Raw genomic sequence first — 22,682 nt, forward strand, 5'->3', positions numbered from 1 at the left:
GTGAACTTCTCCAACCTCAACAGGTTGGAAACGAATGCACAAGTACAGGTTTTTGTAGCAACAATAGAGGCAATATTTCTTTGGGGAATTAATCCAGAAAATGGCTTGATCTAAACTCGGCTTCATGATCATTTTTTTTTCTTTAACACTTAAAAGAAATGAAGAGGATTTAAAAAAAAGCCTTCTGAGTTGGTAAAAATTTTGAGTAAAAATTTTACCTGAGCAGTTTCTGTTCCTCCCAAAAGTTTTAATTGAAATTAATCAAGACTCCTGGGATATGATACACACAAGTGTTCTTTAAGAAATAGTGTTTATTATAATATTGTTAGTAAAATTATATTAAAAATGTATTTCTATTCTTTATTATTTTCTATCCTCTTTTTAAAAATTACATCAGCAAAATTCCAATTGATAATGAATAGAAATTATAACCATCTAAGATGTCATTGGAAGAAAATGTAGAAACCAGAGATGTTAAAGATGGAGAGACTGAGGCACTAGAACTAGGGTTTTAGGAATTAATTACTGTAGAATCACACCCAGTTTTTGGCATCTCCAGTAGGTGGGCTGGAGGTCATTGCATATTGATTTTTACCTATTTGCCTTGTGCCTGAGAAGCTGACTGTGGTTGGGTGAAAGATATTAAACTCCGAGGTGTTCAATTTTAGTTCCCTCCACTATTTCAAATAGAAATCATCCATGTAACCCCACCCTCTGGTCAAAGACATTAGAAGTCAATATTGGCTGAATCATTTGAAAGTGAGACAGACAGTTGATGCCTTATCCCTAAATATATGCATGTATCTTATTTTGTTTATAACAAAGATCAAATATTGCTTTTTCTGACCCTTGATCCTCCTAGAGCACTTGAAAATACACACATCATATCATTTTTGATTATATGGCCACAGTGGTAGGAAACAACCTCTTCTCCCACTCTCACACCTGGCATCTCAAAGGAGATTTTCAACAAATGTGGAAACTAAGCATGTTTAAAATTTTTCCCCCCAGATTTCCATTCAGAGGATAAGAGGAAATGTGCTTCCTCACATTTCCAGTTTTTGTTTACATTATCAAAACAAAAATGCACAACGATGGATGATGCCTTAAAATCGGTTTCAGGTAAATGAGAAGCGGGTAATTTTCATTACAAGTTTACCTCTATCCCCTTGTGGTTAATTGCTGGTCTCCAAGGGACTTTGACATTTCAGCAGGCATTCTATTTTGCGTTTTTCAAACACTTGGCTATTGTACCTGTGATCTTTCTGCCGGATGTCATGGCAGTGATCCATCATGCAGAACAGAAGGTTTGCTGAGTATGTCCTGTGTACTGTAACTATGTCCTCTGTGTACACCACCCCTGTCTCCTGTGAGGATGGTTGGCAAACCAGTCTAGAAAAATGACACCAAGAGGGGACGCTTCAGTGCCTCTCTGTAACATGGATGTTCAGTGCAGCATCACCAAAGATTTGGTGATGGTGGTGGCAGAGTAGGGGAGGTGGTGTGTTAGTCTTTGAGTGATTGAAGAAGGAACTGGAAGGGTAAGACTGTCTAGACTGTCTAGACACTGTGTCAGGGAGTTTGGGTTTCATCCTGATGGCGAGGGATGCCATTAAAGGATTCAATACAGGGAGCGAATAAATGAAAGATGACAAATATAAAGTTGTAGTGAAACAAGAGGGATTGAAAGGGGATAATCTGATAGGATAAAAACCAGAAGAGATGAGTAAAATGGAAGGTAGAGAAGAAGCTGATAGTGAGAAGTGCTAGAGTGAAGTTAAGTAAGAGAAAGTCTGAAAATTCTTCATTGGATTTGGCAATTAAGACTTAATTGCCTAACATGAAGAGATTTCTAGTGTGGTAGGGATAGAAATGAGACTGTGCCATGAAATGTGTAAGGCCATGGAGTGATATTGGGGCTCAAGTTCTCTTGGGATGAAGGGGAAGACTGATGCAGGTGCTAAGGTCCTCATCAAGGAAGTGAGGATTCTTTAGCAGATAAATGCAAGGAGGAAGGAGACACTGTTAAGCCAGGCTTTAATTCCTCATTTACTTACTGTATTCATCAACTATTTATGGAAACTATAGTGTCTGCAGAAATTGTTCTAGGCACTGGTGAGGCAGCAGTGAACACGCTAGAGAAAGAGCCTGTCTTTTTAGATCAGACAGGACAAAAGAGAAGGACAAGTAGTTGAACATGTGGAAATACAATGATCTGGAAATAGAAATGAAAGTGGGAGCTTTGAAAAGATGTTAATATCAGCTATCAGCTGGGTTGGTGATCAGAAGTGGCTCATCAATTTTATTTTGTGTTATTATTTCTTTCAGACTTAACAAACAGCACTTACGATGTGCCCAGCACCATTTTAAGTGATTTATAAGAATTAACCAATATACTTCCACCTAAGAGTTGGATATTATTCCATATCTCCATTTTACTGACAAGGGCACAAGCCACAGAGAGGTTATCTAAGACTACAGTTGGTGTCAGGCTTGAGATTCCAATGTCTGGCTTCGTAGTCTGGACCTTTTGCTGTTTTCCGGGGCCTATTGTCTAGGGGAAGAGGGCCAGCTGAGCAGAGAGCTTGCTTACTGAGGTGTAGAGAGAAAGGCTATAAGCTTAAAAATAAATATGAAAGCTGATTTCTTATACTCTGTATTTTGTAAACAAGCTTATCAGTTAAGGTGGTAATTGTCACACTCTGGTGTGCATGAGGATTACCTGGTTAGCCTGATCAGCTGCTCAGGCCATGGCTTTTCTCCCAGCTATTTCCTTCTAGATATCCATCTGATATGAGAAATCTGCAGTCGTTCCAGGTGATTCTCGTAGTTCAGGGACTGAACTTAGCAATACATTGCTTTAAAAGTGGTTCTATTTGTATATTAAAAATGTAACTAACAAGGAAGATGAGGACTCACTCAGGTATTTTTATTAAAAATATGAACTTCTGATTATAAAACTGTAATTTTTTAATTTGTAAAATTGGATGAAATTGTAAAATTTGATTAAAAAAAGGAAATGAAAATCAACCTCTGATCAGCAAGTTAGGAATTTCCAGTCATGATCAGTGTAGAAATCAGCTACACAAGGAGATGAAAATATTTCTGAAATTATAAGGCACAGATATGAAAAAAAAAGGGATTTGATTAGTATTTGAGTTTTTTAAAACACTTTTTATGTGTTAATGTAAGCCTGTTAATTAAAAGCATTTTGCTTACTATAGTATTCCAGATGCAGTGAACTTTCCCTCCCAACATTTTCTTATGAAAAATTTCTAACATACAGAAATGTTGAAAGAACATAGTAATAAACACCTATGTACCCATCCCTTATATGTAATAATTATTGTTTTGATATATTTATATATATATCTATGTATAGTATTTATAATGTTGACTGTCAGCAATACAAAAATATGTATTTAAAATATTTGAATATTTGCTGAACCACTTGGAAGTTTCAAACAACATGATGTTTCATCCCTAAGTATATACATGTATTTTTTAAGAAGCAAGACAGTCACCTGTATAACAAATATTCTTATTCACTAAGAACATTAAGAATATGAATAATAATCTCTTAATAATCATCTACTATTAGGTAATGATTGTGTCTGTTTTCTTTTCTCTCTTAATAGATACCGTTTTTAGAGTAATTTTAGGTTCACTAAGTGATTGAGCAAAAAGTACAGAGAATCCCTATATCCCCAACCATGGGCACAGCCTCCTCCACTGTGAACATCCAGGCCACAGTGGTCCATTTGTTACAGCCAATGAACCCATACCGGCACAGAATAATCACTCAGAGCCCATAGTTTACATGAGGGTTCTGCATACTCGGTGGGTTCGGGCAAATACATAATGACATGTAAACATCATAGTGAGTTTCCCTGGTGACTCCGTGGTAAACAATCTGAATGCCAATGCAAGAGATATAGGTTCCATCCCTGGATTGGGAAGATCCCCTGGAGTAGGAAACGGCAACCCACTTCAGTATATTTGCCTGGGAAATCCCATGAACCGAGGAGACTGATGGGCTGCAGTCCATGGGATCGAAAAAGAATCAGACACGACTCAGCAATTCAATAACAATCCATTGTAGTTTCATGTACAGCAATTTCACTGCTCTAGAAATCCTTTAAGGATCTTAAAAATCCCTCCTGCTTGGCAATCACAGGTATTTTTACTGTCTCCATAGTTTTTCCTTTCCCAGAATGTCATACAGTTGAAAGGGTTGTGTTAAAATACTTGACAGACTTTCAATTTCGTTTTCTCATTCTCAGTTCATTTGCACATCTGAACTTATTTGACTTTTCCTTGAGCAGAAAGCGGGGACAATGTGTTGCGAGGGGTCCCATTTGTCAGAGGGGGACGTTCTGGCTTAATTGCTGGCCTTAGTTACCTGGACCTGGACAATCCTGCTGGAAACAAACAACGCTATTCTCGCTGGGCAGGATCTGTACCTGATCTTCCTGAAGTCATAAAACAAAAGGTGTGTGATGTTCAGTGCTATGTGGCGGCCTGGATGGGAGGGGAGTTTGAGGGAGAATGGAGACATGTTTATGTAGGGCTGAGTCCCTTTGCTGTGCATCTGAAACTGTTACAACATTGTTAATCATCTGTACTCCAATAAAAAACTAAAAAAAGAAAAAAGAAAAAAAAAAGAAGAAAGCACCAGAAAGTAGACATGTTTATTTGCACTGGGAGAGTGAGATTAAATCAAGGTGGTTAAACAGAGAAGGTTGTAATTAGTGTTTTCTGTATCCCAATTATGGTTTGTATAGTGAAATGAATGCATACATAATTGGAAACAGAAGGTTCATTATCCTGTATGTCCATATTTCAGTTGTAAAGGTTAAATGTCTTGTAAATCCCAAGAGAAATTAATGCTAAAATTTGCATTTCTAGCATTTGACCTAATTTTGGTTATGCTTTCCTGGTCCCTGATTCAGAGGAGTTACAGATTCTTTCAATAGGAAGGTACTTAGGTTTGTCTAGTATTAGGTTTGTCAGATCATCTTTCTTACTGTGCCCATGGCTTAGCAGTTTCTGGAGTCATGCAGGTTAGTTCTAAAAAGATAGAATCAGTTTGACTGGCAGAATTTTAGGATGTTTTATTGGTACAGTCAGTTCTTGTATAACACAACATATGTGTTCCTAAAAATCAGAGAGTTAGGCAAAACTGTGCAACAAACACCACAGGGCTTATGGGGAAAATGGTGTTAGGAATACAACACACAAAAACTTGATCTGTGACATTCATTAAAAAAAAAAAGACAGGCACCAATAAAAACAGCTGCAGATGTATACAGGTTAAATTGTTAAATGCATAGTCTACAACAAATGTGGCACATCACCTTGAAGAGAACCTGAATCTTGCAAGGGTGGAAATGTGTGGTCTTCAAAATAATCTTTTAATAACTAAAAAATGAAGGTCCTATCAGTTTTAAAAAATTTTATGCATTCACACCAAATGCAAAAAAGATTCCTTCCTTATCTGGTTCTAGTTTTCCCTAGGTTTGTCTTGTGAAGAAAGTGGGTTGCTTTCTTTTTTTATTTGAACAAGAAATAGTTGGAATGAAGATGAGTGGCTTTTGATTATGTTTTCATAGGGCTGAGCCAAAATGCTGGAAGGAAAATATTCTTACTAAAACTCTGATTCCTGACCATGTGATGTCTTTATCTGTGTAGCTAACACCTTTGTATGAACTGGTCAAGGAAGTACCCTGTGCCTCTGTGAAAAAGCTGTACCTGAAACGGGCCTTCGAGGAGTATCTGGATGAATTTGACCCCTGCCATTGCCGGCCTTGTCAAAACGGTGGCATGGCCACTGTTCAGGGAACCCGGTGTCAATGTTACTGCAAACCAAACACGTCTGGTGTGGCGTGTGAGCAAGGAGTCCTCTTAGGGGATCAAGCAGGTCAGTGTGCTGCATTTATGGTGGCCACTTTCCCTCTGGCCTCTGAGATTGTGCTTCTTCATGGATGGATGGGGGAAGTCTCATCAGGTTTTGACTCTGACTCTCCCTCTCTATTCCACCTCCAGATTATAGCTAATGGGGTCAGGGCCCTTTGCTGTCTCACTGATTTCCCCATCTGAACTAATAGAAACTGTTAGTTGCTTCACGGTGTCCAATTCTTTGTGATCCCATGGACCATAGCCTGCCAGGCTCCTCTGTCCATGGGATTCTCCAGGCAAGAATAATGGAATGAGTTGCCAATTCCCTTCTCCAGGGCATCTTTCTGACCCAGGGAATGAACCCAGGTCTTCTGCATTGCAGGCAGATTCTTTACCATCTGAGCCACCAGGGAAGCCCTTGAACTAATAGACCTGCCTTCAATCCTTCACTCTCTATTAGAATAGATTTATCGCCTGAAACATGTTCCATCCTTCCATGGTCATCTCAGTAAAGTTTTGTCTTAACTTAGGTCTACAGAGCTTTCGTCTGAACTGACTGACCTTTCTGGTGGCAAGCCTTTGGAAACACCACTGTTTCTATTTTCCATTATGTCCCCACCAATTAATCATTCATTCACAAATATTTGTTGAACAACAGCTGTGTGCTCAACAGAGCATTTGGTGCTTGAAGTCAACATGAAGTTGACTTTATGAGTAGGCAAAGCATGAGACGATTTGTGTATACTTGTTTTTATATTTATTTATGTGGCTGTTTAATCTCAAAAGCTCATTTCTTAAGGTCAGAACTGTTTGCTTCCTTTATTCCTGGAGCCTGACATAGGGCTTAATTCATAAGGTCACTTAATAAATAAATGTTTGATAAATGAATGAATAGATGACGAAACCATGGTTGCTTACAGATAAGCATCAAGAAAGCATCTTTGCCTCCTAACATCTTCCCAGTTGACCAGTCTTGATAAATTAAAATACCACCTCTGTGATTGATTCCTTCGAAGGTTTGATTTACAGCTATTTGCTAAACTGGAAGCTCCCCCTGCTGGTGAGGAATGGAGTAGCAATCATAAATCATCAAGCTCTTATTACCTACTATTAATACTGAGGGCTCAGATGGTAAAGAATCTGCCTGCAATGTGGGAGACTGGGCTCGATCCCTGGGTTGGGAAGATCCCCTGGATGAGGGCATGGCAACCCACTCCAGTATTCTTGCCTGGAGAATCCCCAGGGACTGAGGAGACTGGTGGGCTACATTCCGTGGGGTCGCAAAGAGTCGGACACGACTGAGCGACTAAGCACACACATACACACAACTTCTAACTGTGGAAGAAAGAGTAAGGAAGATTGGGGGAAATTATTATACAAATTATTTTAGTTTCGCTGTGTACAATACTGAGGAGTGAGTGCTGGGGGCGAGAGGGGAAGAGGGATGCAGGTCCTGCAGTAGAAATAGCTAAGGAGCAGTAAACACCCCTTCTGTTAGCAGAAAATAATGCTTTGAGCGGGTGGTTCCTGACTGGTTTCTAACTAGGAAAGAAAAGTTCCTAGAATATGCTTCAAATTCTCTCTTACCTCCCCCAAGGACCATGATGGGGAAAATACTAAAAACTGTGAGACAGGAACCAGCCCTGAGGTGGAAGGTGGCCAGAGTGAGTGAGGAGGTGCCTGCAGGTTAAGAAGGATTCTGACAGAAGGTAGACACATTTCTCCTACTTGCATATTTTCTCATGTTATCCAGCTCCAACCCTAGGGTTGGCAACCTGGATACCCAAAAGACTATGTTCTTCTCAGGCCCAATCACTGCTTTAACAATAGGACCTTATGGGCCTTTATTGAGAGACTGTGAGGTGATAAAAGAAGAACCTGGATTCAGCTGTAAGACCGAGTTACAGTCAGGATGTGGCACTCAGCTGCCAGTACAGCACTGGACATAGCATTTAACCATTTAGTCTTGGATTCCATGCCTATCAAATGAAAATGTTAACAGACCTCTTGGCCACCTCCATTCATTTTAGTGAGAAGTAAATGAATGAAAAAATGCACGTGGAAGTGCTTTGAAAATAGTTGTAAAATAATACACAAATTTAAGGTATTGTTGCAAGAAGCTTGTTAGTGCAGTCTTAATGTGGACAATCCTAGTCAGCATGCAGGGACTGTCTGCCATGGTGGAAGGCCTCAGTGAACAGTGTGAGGGGAGTACACTCCGAATTGTCGCCGCCCTCAATAACCACTTTGCAGAGAGCTTAGTATTAAGCTCAGGAATCTTTCTCTCTAAGTGCTCTCCAAAAAATCTCTTTCTTATTTGCAGGAGGGGTGGATGGAGGGTGGAACTGCTGGTCCTCTTGGGGTCCCTGTGTTCAAGGGAAGAAAACAAGGAGCCGAGAATGCAATAACCCACCTCCCAGTGGGGGTGGGAAATCCTGCATTGGAGAAACCTCAGAAACCAGGCAATGCGAAGACGAGGAGCTGGAGCATTTGCGGTAATGGAGACCAGACCTCCTGGCAATTACAGTTGTGTCTGACTCTGCAACCTTATGAACTGTAGCCCTCTGTCCATGGGGATTCTCCAGGCAAGAATACTGGAGTGGTTTGTATTTCCTACTCCAGGGGATCTTCCAGGCCCAGGGACTGAACCTGTATCTTTTGCATTGGCAGTAGGGCTCTTTACCACTAGCATCACCTGGGAAGTCCTCATGTGTGTGCTTCAAGTTTTCCTGATGCAGCTGTTACAAAAGGCTGGGGAACTGGGAGGTGGTCTGGCTCAGTGGATGCGAGCAGCAGCTTTGGCGTCAAGCAGATCTGCTACCTTCCTGCTCTGAGACCTTGAACAAGTTACTTGCACACCCCTAAAATCAGGATAAAAATAGTAGATACAGTGATAACCGAAAGTTGTCAGAATTAAATGAGGTTAAGAACACAAAGTAATTAGTACAGTGCCAGGCACATAGTAGGCAGTCAATAACAGTTGTATTATTTTCAGATTTACCACCCCCTCTTATTTATTTTCTTTGGATGAAGCATCAAGAACATATTTGAGATGGCTAACATCTTCACTGATTAATCCAGTTGTCTGATACTGGCTTCCTATTGGTCAGGATCTTGCCAAAACTATCCTTAAAAATGCTTCATTGCTGAATTGTTCCCCTGGGTTGGAATTCTTTATGGCACACCCTATTCTTTAACACTGTCCTTATCAGCCTTTTCTGATCAGAGATTATCAAACATTCTACAAAGATAATTTGAAGGTCACGTGAGTTGATGAAAGTGTAAGATGCATGGGTGTGTGGTATTAGCATAGGGAAATGGGGTGCCTTATTCCCAGGTCTTGGGTGCCTCCAGCAAGAATACTGGAGTGTGTTGCCATGCTCTCCTCCAGGGGATCTTCCCGACCCAGGGATTGAACCTGTGCCTCTTATATCTCCTGCACTGGCAGGCAGGTTCTTTACTACTAGTGCCACCTGGAAGTCCCATCTCTTGGCTGTGGCAGCTGGCAAACATAGGAAATCTGGAAGGAGGAGAAAGCTGCATTCAGGGCACAGATTTCTGGGAAGGCAAGGGTCTCTGAGGGAGCCTTGGCCCCAGCGGGTGTGTTTCCCCACCCGCAGACATAAAACTGGATGGACATGAGCCTCCTATGGAAGCTCTGAGAGAATTCTCACTCTTCTTGGTGCTCAGAAGAGAGAAAATATCCTCTTCCTCCTTAGTACAAAAAGGAAAATTATGCTTACTGCTTCACATTTCTGAGTTTCCTCAGTTGTGACAAGAATATAAGGAACTTAGCTCAGAAGGAGGTGACATTCAGAGGCTATTTGTAAGGGTTCCCTTCAGATTTCATGTTTCTGGAGTGGAGCTAATATTGGTGGAAGAGTGACCTCAGAGGCACCACTGATAATCATTGCCTAATGATGAATGTCAATGTTACCATGAGTATGATGCCGAAAGCTCAGCCTCGCTGTGCCGGTGCCGAATTAAATCTCGGAGACAGTGTTTTGGGTGAAGTAGAAAAGGATAGCTTTATTACTGTGCCAGGCAAAGGAGGACATAGCAGGCTCCTGCCTCAAGAAACTATGTGTCCCAAGCGCAGAGGATCTGCTGAGGGGGTTTTATAACAAAAGTCCGAGGGTGGGGTCTCTGACAAGATCAGGGTGTGTACCCAGCTTGCACTCTCTTCATCTCATCTCTGGTGATGGGTCTCTTTAGTCTGGCCTCAGCTGTTTTCTTGGTTGCTTTTCCCTTGATTAGCAACTATTTAAATCTGCCCTTAGGGAAGGTCATGGAGGTTGGAGTCTTGCCTGTGAGAAACGGGACAAAAATAGGCCTCCCTGCCTGGGAGCCCCACAGGGACCTGCTTGAATTCAATTATTTTGGGCCCTGCTAGAGATTGCCTTGTGAGAGGTAGAAAGATCCTAAGTTTCAGGAGCCTACAGCGGCTGAGATGGTTGGATGGCATCAATGGGCATGAGTTTGAGCAAACCTCGGGAGATGGTGAAGGACAGGAAAACCTGGCGTACTATAGTCCATGGGGTTGCAAAGAGTCGGACATGACTGAGCGATTGAACAACAACTGGCTAGATGTGAATCTAGTCCTGGTATCTTTTACTCTATAACCTTGGACAAGTTACTCAGACTTTCTGAGACTCTTCCCACATATCTCAGGGGGTCACTGTGCACGTGAATTGAGCTGAGGCACATTTGTAGAGCATCTGCCATGGTGCTTAGCACATAGCGAGCGCTCAGTCAAAAGTGGTTTTTGTGTGTTATCACTCTTCCAGCATTACGAACTTGAATTGCCTTATTTTCAATAGAGAAGTAGTTTTGTGTTTAAAGTATTTAAGAGACAGACAGCAGGAGAAAAAGTAGTGTTAGATGGATGTCCTCTAGAAGTCATATAAAGATGTGTGTTGTCCAATCACTTTTCTTTCTTTCTCTTTTCTTTATGCTTATTTTCTGCACTACTGACCTGGTTGTTACCTTTTGGAAGCTCAAGTTTCTGTTTGGGTCTTCTGTCATGGATGTGATCAGATGTTTGGTTCTGAGAATGGCAAAAACATCACATCAGCTTACTTACATGATGGAATCCCTTCAGATGCAAATGAAAAATTCACTGTAGTGTAAAATATTTATTAGCAGTAGAAAATCCATCTCATTAATTATGTTTTATTTCCTTTTCCTTTCAGATTGCTCGAACCACATTGCTTTCCCTTGTCTTTGGTTCCAACAAAATTCTGTTCGTCACCTCCTGCCTTGAAAGATGGATTTGTTCAAGTTGGTTATGAAAGAGATTTTTTTCTTTACATATCCTTTTTGCTCCAAGTTCTAGCTCTCTACTGATGTTCATAATCTATTTCCTCCTCCTGTGATGAAGCAGTGCTAAAAACGTTTTATGTGTGCATTTTAGTTTTTTATCGGTGAGGCTTTTGGTTTGTGACTTTTCTTCTTTGGCCCGAGGTGATTAGAATTCTGCAGAAGGCAGTGTATCTTCTACGGTAAGGGAAATCAATATCACCACCCAATGAATTAGAAATGTAATCATGCCAGAGGGCTGCTAAACATTTCCATTCTGAACATGAAAGTAGGAATCTATAAGCAAGGTTTTCAATATAGAGAACTTTCCATATTTTTATCACTGAAAGGAGTTGTTTAAAGTTTTTCATAACTACCAGGGCTGGGGTGAAGCATGCCATTTACTCCAGGAGCCAGTGAGACATTTAGCTGGTGTCTGGTGAGATATGGGTCATTGTACTTGGAGCAATTTTCTTGTTCAGGAAGGAACACGAGTCATCTGCCACTGTCATTCTGGAGAACTTTCTTGCCTTTGGGGCCATATTAATTTGTGTTCTTCTCACTCCTTGTTATGATGAGACTTTGGCTCCAAACCCCAGTAAGTGTCTCTTTGTGCTCACATAGGAGTTACTGTTCATCAGGATTTTCTCAATGCCACCAGCCTGGCTTTCTCCATGACAGTTTCTGTCTCTCAAATGCCAGGCCCTTAAACATATACTCACTGAGCGTTTGCTGAAATTTCTCCAAATGTAGGTACTATTCAGAGGTGTATGTGCTGTCTTCAGCTTCTGTGCATGTGGTGTCCTGTAAAGAACTGCAGGTTCTAAACACTGTCCTGTGGACTGGCTACCTCACAGGCACCTGTGGAACTGAACAATGGATTATTACTTGACCTTTCTCCCCCCCCCCCGCCTTTTGTAAGTTTGGGGTAGAGCCTGAGAATCTTTTTTCTTTGTTTTAAAATTGCTGCTAGTGATTCTGACAGAGATGGCCAGGTTTAGACACTGTTGAGTTAGACTTTCTCATATAGAGGTCCCTTCTGCAAGAAAGAGGAAGGCTTAGGGATTAGAACTAAAGCAGATCAAGTATCTTTCTCCATTTTCTGAAAATCTTAATGCCAATCTGGGTGCTGTGTTTCCTACCAACTCCCATAATGGAGCCAGAATGGATTAGGATGAGTAGGACTGTGAGAAGCAGGCTCCATAGAATTTTGTTCTAATGCCAACAGCAAAGCTGTTCCAGCTGCAAGTCCTCTTCCAGGCTGATTTTCTTTATCATCCCCTGAGTAGCAGAGAAGTAAAAGGATAAGGAAAGGCAACAATAGAGAAACCAAACAAGCATGAGGACTCCCTCAAGGCTCAGACTTTAGATTCTTCCTTGCTTCACCATGAAATCTCACCTCTTGGCATTATAGGCTAATAACATGTCCTCAAATCTGACTCAGCTCCAGCAACACTTCCCTTACAGGATGGGGCAGAGGAGAGTGGTGGGCGAAGAGCAACATTATGCTTCTCTTAAAAGTCATCAGTGGGAAACTCAGACTCCCATGAACATGCTGATAAGATGTAAACATTTCTCCCTGTTCATAATGGCTTTTGTTGGGCGTGATTGCCAGTGGACAGCCCATAACACCTCACTAGGAAGAGTTGACTGACAAAGACATTCCTAAAATCTGATAACAGACTTTCCTGAAAGTATAAGAGAAGTTACTTGGGCAGCATCCACTAAAATAATTTTGATAAAATGTTTAGTACAGTGCTTCATTTGGGGAGCAGTCAATAAATTATAGTACAGTGACATTAATATCTTTATTTCAATAAATGATGGTTATCAGTGTTGTTAATTAGGACTGTACAGGAAAAAATGATTTCATGGACAGTTTTCAAAGTGAGCTATTTGAATGTAGGTTGCCTAGTGATTAAAGAAGTCATGGTTTATAGGCTGAATATATCTAAAAAACAATTTATTAATGCAAAAGAGATGTATTCTTCCTCTTTCCATCTTTTATTTCTGTTTAGGATGAAGGTGCCACATTTCCTGTTGGGAAAAACATAATGTATACTTGCAATGAAGGATACTCTCTGGTTGGAGACCCTGTTGCCAGATGTGGAGAAGATTTGCAGTGGCTTGTTGGGAAAATGCATTGTCAGAGTGAGTGGTCTTGGTTGTGGTATTTCATTTAAGATGAGTGGAAGGGAATAAATCAGAATAAATAGCTACTCATCGTATGCTCTTATCTTGATCTTTTTCTTTCTGAGAGGCTCATATGATACCATTCAGGTTTCAGGAGTACTTTGAAAAATCCTCAGCTTTCTCTAGTTGCTAGTGGTCCTGTTAAGTGAGGCATGTTTTACATTTTTATTCCTTTTTTTTCCCCAAATCTTTTTTTGGCTGCACCACATGGCATGTGGGATCTAATCCAGTATCGCTTGCATTGGCAGCATGTGACTACTGGAATTTTAATTACTAGACCATCAGAGAAATCCTAATTGCAATTTTAAAGTTTCTGGGGTAAATCAGAATAGCTCAGGGAACTCAGTTCTAACCAGTTCTCAGTTCTACTTAAGACATTCTTCAGAGTTCAATTAGCAGGGATTTACTACAATCTACTTCCTCAAATGCTTTGGATCCTAGTCTGTTTAGATGTAGGTATCTGAGTAAGTGCTTTTGCACGTTGTATCCCCCTAACACTGTTCTCTGGTTTCCATCTCAGCTGTACTACAGTGTAAGATTCTGCAGCAGATGGATAGACAGCACTACTGGGATGTATTTTTCCTATGTTGATTGTTCTGTGCTATGTGAGGAAAATCTGAGTGCACACACATACATTTTACTCTCTTGGGTACATACCTATTAGTGAAATATCTGAGTTATCAGGCGTACACACGTTTAGATTTGGTATGCTACCAGTTTTGGTGAAGAATCCACTTGCAGGCCAGGAGACCACTTATAATGCAAGAGATGTGAATTCAATCCCTGGGTCAGAAAGATCCCCTGGAGAAGGAAATGGCAACCCACTCCAGTATTCTTGCCTGGGATATCCTGTGGATACAGGATCCTGGCAGACTACAGTCCATGGGGTTGCAAGAGTTGGACATGACTTAGGGACTAAAGCACCACACCAGTTTTCCAAGTGGTTGTACCAATTTACGTCTTGGGCAGAATCCAAGAAGTCAAGATTGCTCTGTGATACAGATGTTAGACTTGATAACATCCATCTTTAAAAAATTTTTTTAGCCATAATGGTGAGTGTGTAGCAGTATCTTGTTTTTTAATTTGTATTTTAAAATTTGTATTTCTTCTGATGACTAATGTTGTTAAGCCTGTTTTCATATGTTTATTGCCATTTGGATACTTTTTATGATGAAGTGGCTGTCTAATCTTTTGGGCATTTTTTTTCTGGTGGTTTGTTAGCCTTTTTCTTAATGACTTGGAAAGTCTCCTGTTTTCTTTGTCTCCGTCTCTCTGTCTCTCCACCCTAGAGTTTTTCAGAAGAAATAGGATATCAATATTACTGAATAGAATGTATTAATCAATATTCCCTAGCTAGGAGTAATAAAGCTAAAAGTTGGTTCTTTGAAAAGATTACTTTGCTTGAAGAGCTCCTTTTTCTTTATTGTGTGTCTGCTGGTGAGGAATTGTCCCACTCTTTGTTCATCTGAAACATTCTTGTTTTATCTTTACTTTCGAAGGATATTTTTACTGGGTAAGGAATTCTAGGTTAGCAGTTATTGTCTTTAAACCCTTTAAAGATTTTTTTACATTGCCTTCTGACTTCATTATTTTCTAGTAAGAAGTCAACTTTCAGGTTTGTTGTTTCTCCTTTGGAAATAATATACAGTTTTGGTCTAGATGTTTCTAAGAATTTTTTTTTTTTTAGAAGCAACTCTACTCTGATATGCCTAAGTGTGATTTTCTTTGTCCTGGTTGCTCTTCAAGGCAGTTTTTAACCTATCCTTTAATGTCTTTTGTCAATTTTAGAAAATTATTCACCTTTGTTTTTAAATATTGCAGTCTAATTCTTGCCCACCTCTGCTCATGAGACATAGATGAGACATTTTTTACAATGTATACACATATACATACGTGTATATATATGTGTGTATGTGCTACTTTTCTTTCTTTTTTTGCTTATTTTGGGATCTTAGCTACTTGAAAGTGAAAATGTTAGTCACTCAGTTGTGTCCAACTCTTTATGACCCCATGGACTGTAGCCTGCTAGGCTCCTCTGTCCATGGGATTTTCCAGGCAAGAATACTGGAGTGTGTTGCCATTCCCTTCTCCAGGGGATCTTCTTGACCCATGGATCAAACCTGGATCTCCCACATTGCAGGCAGATTCTTTACCATCTGAGCCACCAGGGAAGCCAAAGCCCCTTAGTTCCCTGACCAGGGATCAAATCCAGGCCCATGGCAATGAAAGCACGGAGTCTCAAGCCTTGGACCATGAGCGAATTCCCTATATTTCTTTGCTTTACATCAATTTTCCTCTTTCTGTTTCATTCTAAGTATGTTCTGTTGATCTATATTCTAGTTTATTAATTTTAGGTACTCTTGTTATAATCTGCTTTCAAGAGCTCTACTGAATTCTTAATTTCATTTTCCAATTCCAAATAAACCTTTTGTCCAATTTTCTATACTTTCTAGTTCTCTGTTGAAACTCTCCCTCTTCTAATTTAATTTTTTCCAACATACTAATCATAGTTATTTCATGGTTCATGTCTATTAGCCCCATCACCTGGATCTGCTGTAGATGTTTCTATTGTATTTTTGAATATTAGATTAGCTTTGATTGAATGCCAGATTTTATTTGTAAAAAAATAAATAATTTGAGACTTTGCATGATGTTATCCTTCTCTAGAAAAAAGTTAGGTTTGTTTCTGGCAAGAACAAGGCTGGTTTATGTCCAGTTTATCTTTATCCTAGGTTATAACGATTAAGGGATCATAAGGGAAAGTATTGGATTTCTACTGAGGCTCCTCTTTTGTAACAGGACTGGACTGTAATTTTTGATCTCCTAGCCCTGTGAGACTGCTAAAAACTCTGCAGCTATTCAGCCTCTGAGCTGCAGCTTTCTCCTTAGTTTAGCAGCCCTTCAGCACATTAAAAAAAAAAATTTTTTTTTTTCAAATTCACAAATAGCCTCAAGGACAAAAGCATTACCAAATTTTGTAATCACTGCTTTAGACTTTCCTTTTTCTAGAGTCTTATACCTTGGGATTTCTACTGCTCTGATTGTTCTCTGATGCTCTCAGAAATAGTTTTTCTTATAACTTTTACAGCCTTCCTATATGTCTTAGAGGGAGCATTAATGTGAAACCAGCAAATGTATCATGGCCAGAAATAAACAGTTCTGATGCTAGATTATTAGCTATTTCAAGGCAGAGTATGTGACCAGTATTTTGTGTCCTTAGCAGCATTCAACATACTTGGCCAAATGTAGGCCCTCAATAAATGCTGATTTTGAATGAATGAATGAATGGATTTTCTGATAAAAATGGTGCAGAAATAGAGCAGGACCTTGTAGGATATTGCCCAAAATCCCACTAGAAAGGTGTTTTCTTTTTTTAAGTCATGAATTCTGACTTGCTTTCTAGCATTATGCATGTTTTTAATTTTTTTCCTTGTTTTTTTTTTTTAAGTAGAAGATATGAACTAATAACTTTAATAGAATAAGGAAAGATAGAAATGGGAAACCAAGAAAGATTTAACACTTTTGTGGTTGCAAGGTTAAAGGTGGTTCTTTAAAAATTTCAGATAGCAAAATATCTAATTGGATATATGCAATGATATGCAAATGAACATGGCTCTTGGGAAAATTTTGGTGAGATGTCACCAGATGAGAGAGAGAAATGGCAGCTGTGAAAAGTCTGGTTTTGACAGCAGGCTGGACTTGGGGACCTTATAATGCTTATCCATTTTAAGTTGTCATATGACTTTGAGGGCAGGGGTGAGAGGGTGGGAGCTGTTTTGGTTTTCAGTTGTTTACATCACTACATGACAGGCATGGTGGGACATGTCTTTCAGGGCCCCCTAAGAGTGAACTCACCTCTTCTACCTTGTCCTCTAATTTGAAAAAGCAGAACATGTGTATCAGCACCATTCAGGGCTGTCATTTTTAAAAAGATGGTCCAGGAAAGCAAGGAACCTTGTATTCTGCTGTCTTTTCTCTTCAGAAATTGCCTGCGTTCTGCCTGCATTGATGGATGGCATACAGAGTCATCCCCACAAACCTTTCTACACCATTGGCGAGAAGGTGACCATTTCCTGTTCAGGCGGCAGATCCTTAGAAGGTCCTTCGACATTTCTCTGTAGTTCCAGCCTTAAGTGGAGCCCTGAGATAAAGAATGTCCAGTGTGTGCAGAGAGGTGAGTGGCTCCTGGGTCTGTCCAAGGACACGTGGACTCAGGGAGTGAGAGTTCCTGTGGCCGTTCTTCAAGGCACTGACCTGCTGCAATGGAATCATTCCCTCCATCTAGACCGCACTATGAGAATGAGGTGTAGACTGGCTAACTAGATGTTTTTGCACATAACACATAGACTCACAGAATTCAAGGAAAGGCAAGAATAGCCCAGGTGATTCTCAAATTTTAACTTAAATCCTTCATATCCACGATTAGTTTTATATTTGTAGGATACCAAGAAAACAAAGAATTTCTAAAAGCTGATTTCTGGCTTCCTCCTGGCTTTTTAAAAATGTACTTTTATGAAATACAGAGTTGAGACCACAATTTATATACAATTCTGCCTATTTCATTTTTAGGCTCTTAATGTTTATTAGTGTTATTGAAATTGAATATTTAAAAGCATTTACATTTAAGCCTGAAAAGCAGAAGTTATGAAAGGAAAAGTATTGTGGTTTGTGAAATTATTCTTAATAGTAGAAATCCAGATAGCCAATATTTTGAACACATGGCAAATTAAAATGGCCTTTTAAAATATTTTTAATTTTTATTGGAGTATAGTTGATTTATAATGTTGTGTTAGGTGTACAACAAAATGAATATACATATACATGTATCCACTCTTTTTTAGATTCCTTGCCCATGTAGGCCTTTATAGAGTATTGAGTGGAGTTTCTGTACTATACAGTAAGTCCTTATTAGTACCTATTTTATATATTGTAATGTGTATATGTCCATCCCAACCTCCCAATTTAACTCTTCCCCTTTTACCTTCTGGTAACCATAGATTTGTTTTCTACATCTGTGATTCCATTTCTGTTTTGTAAATAAATCCACTTGTATAAAATGGTCCAAACTATTTCTTTTCAGAGATAGTTAAGATGGGTTGTATTTGTTTTCAAAATAAACTCCTCTTTCTTTTTGTTTACATTTTCTAATAAATGGACTTCCCTGGTAGCTCAGCTGGTAAATAATCTGCTTGCAATGTGGGAGACCTGGGTTCAATCTCTAGGTTGGGAAGATCCCCTGGAGAAGGGAACTGCTACCCACTCCAGTATTCTGGCCTGGAGAATTCCATGGACTGTATGGAGTCACAAAGAGTCAGACACAATTGAGTGACTTTCACTTTAATAAATGGAAAATATTATGCTTGCAACAGTTAAAAACAAGGAAGAAATCATACTTGCATTCTATTTTATATGATATTATTTCTTGAGTATATGATTTAAATTTTTTTTAATTGGAGGATAATTGCTTTACAATGTTGTATTGGTTTTTGCTGTACATGAGTACATGATTTTTAATTCGATGTTGAAGTTTGTCTTCTATGGCAAAGATGAAATAGTTGATTCCATAAGTAATAATAATATTCCATGGTGACTCAGATGATAAAGAATCCACCTGGCAATGCAGAGTTCTGTTCAATCCCTGGGTTGGGAAAATCCCATGGAGAGGGGAACGGCAACTCACTCCAATCTTCTTGCTTGGAGAATACCATGGACAGAGGAGCCTGGTGGGCTACAGTCCACGGGGTTGCAAAGAGTCAGAGACGACTGAGCAACTTTCAGTTTGAAGTTTGTCATCTATGGTGAAGATGAAGTAGTTGATCCCATGAGTAATGATACTGGGTAGATTAGATATGCACAACTGAAAAGAGAGTAGGTTGCCTGGAGGGTTCTATGGCTGACGGGAGACCTGGGCTGTGGTATCAAATAGAGGACAACAGCAGGGCAGCGTGTTCAGTGGAAGGGCCTCCATGCCCATCCCACATGCTCTGTGGCTGTCAGAGGACCCAGCAGAGATGACAGCTTTGTTTTCCACACGCACTGAAGCAGAACTGCGATTTATTTGGGATAAAGTAAGGGACCTGTACCAACATTGCTAAAATTAAAGAGAACAATGTACAGTTGATGAGGTTTCTCTTTTCCTCTAAATGAGATTATATACTTTTTTTTTTTCTGAAATGTCTTTTTCAGTCACTTTATAGCACAATTTGGTATGAATTTTCTCCCCCTCAGCAAATTCTATTAAGGCTTTAATTAAGGATGTTTTCCAAACCTGTGTATTTTTTGAAAGATGTGGATAACAATAATAACTACCCTTAAAATAAGCCTATAACAAACAAAAAAAGGCCAGGTTTGTTAACCTCCAGAGTTTTAAAATACCTGCTGTTTAAGTAGTCTTTCTTTTTTTAAATTGTAGTAAAATACACACAACATTTACCATTTTAACCATTTAAAAATGTGCAATTCAGTAGCATTAATACATTCCCATTATTGTTCAACCATCACTGTCATCCAACATTCCATCTTCCTAAACTGAAACTCTACCCATTAAACACTTGTCTCTCATTTATCTCCACCCCCAGTGGTATTAAGGGTATACCCTTGATGTGAAGATATTTGATTTTAAAATAGTGAAGGTACATTCTGTAGGTGGGCCCTAAGAGTGGGTTTACTTGGTTAATTAAGCTATGAAGATGACAAAGCTATGTTCTTTCTACATGCAAGTCTCTTGTCTAGGTAATTCCACAAGCGATTTTTCACAAAGCAGTTACGAGAACTTTTAGAAAATATGTAAAATCTAAAATTCCATCCTTAAGAATGATTAGCAAAAAAGCTTCTAATAATAATGCAGAATTCATTTACACAGCTTAATCATTGAACTTCAGCTTAGGTACATTTAGATCAGACTTTCTCAACCCTGACATTATTGGAATTTTGGGACCTGATAATTCTTTGTTGTGGGAGCCTGTCCTATGTATTGTAACGTGTTGGCAGAATCCCTGGTCTCTGCTATCTCACAGGGGTTACAACTGAAAATGCCTCTTGACATTGCCCAATGTCCCCTGGGGAGCAAAACTGTCCCTGGTTGAGAAGTATTGATCTAACTAATACCATTAAAATATTTTATTTTGGAATCCATTTAAGATTTCAGAAAAGTTGCAAGTATAGTTTCCATATACCCTTTACCCATCTTCCCATACTATTAACATCTCACATACCTTGACATATTTTAGTTGGTCAAAACCAAGGCATTAATATTAATTAGTACAACACTGTCAACTAAACTACAGACTCTTCATTCATCACATTTTTCCACGGATGTCATTTTCATGGTCTGGGATCCAATTCAGGATACTGCATGGCATTTAAGATAATTCCATCTTAAAGAAAAATGCTTAAAGAATAAATACTTGCTACAGACAATGCTGGACATGACAGACATACTTCACCTTGCTACCATTTTTATGTTTATGACTTCCTTGTTCATGAGATTTTCCTGTCATGTCTAAAGCTCCTAAGTTTTCCAAAAGTAAGGAAGCATTCTACAGTTTGTGCATCCATAAAAACATGACCTTCAGACAAATGACCTTTATAGGTATATCTAACAGGTAACTAGTTTGATGACGAAAAACTATATGCCACAGAATTCCATTATAATGGAGCTGCCAGGAAGTGGAAATGGCAAGGCGGTGTACACTGTTCCCTTTGTAGTCAGGCCTAGCTGTGGCCATGGCAAATTAAGCTCTTGCAAGTTGGACCAAGGTGTTTCCCTGACAAAACTGGAATGGTAATTGGCTTTCTATCAGTTTGTAGAAAACATGAAGGAAAGGATTTTATCGAGTGAATACCTCCAGGCATTTACTCACTGTTGAGGGGAGACCACTTGGACATTTACATGTAGGAGATTATTATAGTCATCCTTGAGATAATGAGAGTTCTTCTTGTATAGGTCAGGTTATGGTCTGCTTTTTGTCTTGTGATAGGCACAGTAGGCAAAACATACCCAAATAAACACATGGATTTTAAACCCCACCTTCGTTTTTAAAATTTTTAATTGGAGGACAATTGCTTTACAATGTATTGGTTTCTGCTATACAAAAAATGTGATTCAGCCATAAGTATGTATATGTCCTCTCCCCTTGAACTTCCTTCCCACTCCCCACACCATCCCATACCTCTGGATTGTCACAGAGCACCGGGTTGAGCTACCTGCATCATATGGCAAATTCCCGCTAGCTATCTATTTTACATATGTAATGTTTATGTTTCAGTGCTACACTCTTAATATGATATTTTAAACTCCACCTTTTTGAAGAAAGGGAGTCTATACCGTGGGACTTCAGACAAACATGGACTTAAATCCTGGCTTGGCCAATTTGTTAACTAGCAGGAATTTCTTAACTTTTCTGACTCTTTGTTTCTTCATCTCTCTTAAATGGCAATTTATTAAGGAGAATTAATGTCATATAAAAAGGGCAGGACCAACACTCAGTGCTCAAGAAATTGTGGCTATTATGACCAAAGATGTTTTTTGTTGGGTCTGTGTCGCTGTATCTCTTGTAAAATGCTTTATAACTTTATTGATTTATTGATTATAAGAATTTGTTGCCTGGTTCAACAATTGGAATAATTCTTATTTACTAAAAAGAAGCTCTTCTCCTAATGGTCACATCTCCATTATTCTTTTCTTTTAGAAGCGCCTTTGACACCGAAAGTGCCTGAATGTCAGCCCTGGGAGAAACTAAAGAATTCAAGATGTGTTTGTAAAATGCCCTATGAATGTGGGTAAGCTCTGTTGTCTTCTCTGTTTTATTTTATTGAAAATAGATTGAATGATTTCTTAGATGTTAGTCTCTGTTGGATCAAGGCCGTTACTGACCAAGGATCAAGGCCCTTTGCATTTCAATCCAGTCCATTTGCTGCTTGGTTTTGCCTGGATCACCAGGGCTGACCATTGGTGGTGTCAGGCAGTGTTCTAGTCTGGCTGGTGAGAATGAAAGATTGCTTGAGGCTGCATGTTTTCTATATAAAATGGGACAAAATGACAGAACCCTCACCTGAGGATTTAGAGTTTGGGGAGATTAGGGCTGAAATTCCCTTGAGACATAAACTTTTTTTTGTAGTTTTATTTATTTATTTTTGGCTGTGCTGGGTCTTCCTTGCTGCAAGCGGGGCTCCTCTCTAGTTGCGGTGTACGCGTTGCTCTTTGCCAAGGCTTCTCCAGGTGCAGAGCATGACCTTTAGGGCGCACAGGCTCAGCAGTTTCGGCTCCCAGACTCTAGAGCACAAGCTCAATA

The 22,682-nt window shown here is 39.4% G+C and overlaps 1 protein-coding gene across 1 annotated transcript in view; it reads left to right on the forward strand.

Moving 5' to 3' along the window:
- The window catches only part of C7 (complement C7), a 56,009-nt gene that overhangs the window by 26,677 nt on the left and 6,650 nt on the right, over nt 1-22,682 (forward strand). The window contains exons 9-16 of the mRNA XM_070476625.1: nt 1,012-1,122; nt 4,326-4,492; nt 5,692-5,920; nt 8,222-8,393; nt 11,091-11,178; nt 13,215-13,347; nt 17,372-17,563; nt 22,080-22,170. Of these exons, the coding sequence (XP_070332726.1) occupies nt 1,012-1,122; nt 4,326-4,492; nt 5,692-5,920; nt 8,222-8,393; nt 11,091-11,178; nt 13,215-13,347; nt 17,372-17,563; nt 22,080-22,170 (1,183 nt within the window). The remainder of the gene's footprint in view (nt 1-1,011; nt 1,123-4,325; nt 4,493-5,691; nt 5,921-8,221; nt 8,394-11,090; nt 11,179-13,214; nt 13,348-17,371; nt 17,564-22,079; nt 22,171-22,682) is intronic.

This window comes from Odocoileus virginianus, chromosome 14, assembly GCF_023699985.2.
Source record: "Odocoileus virginianus isolate 20LAN1187 ecotype Illinois chromosome 14, Ovbor_1.2, whole genome shotgun sequence".
Lineage (NCBI taxonomy): Eukaryota > Metazoa > Chordata > Mammalia > Artiodactyla > Cervidae > Odocoileus > Odocoileus virginianus.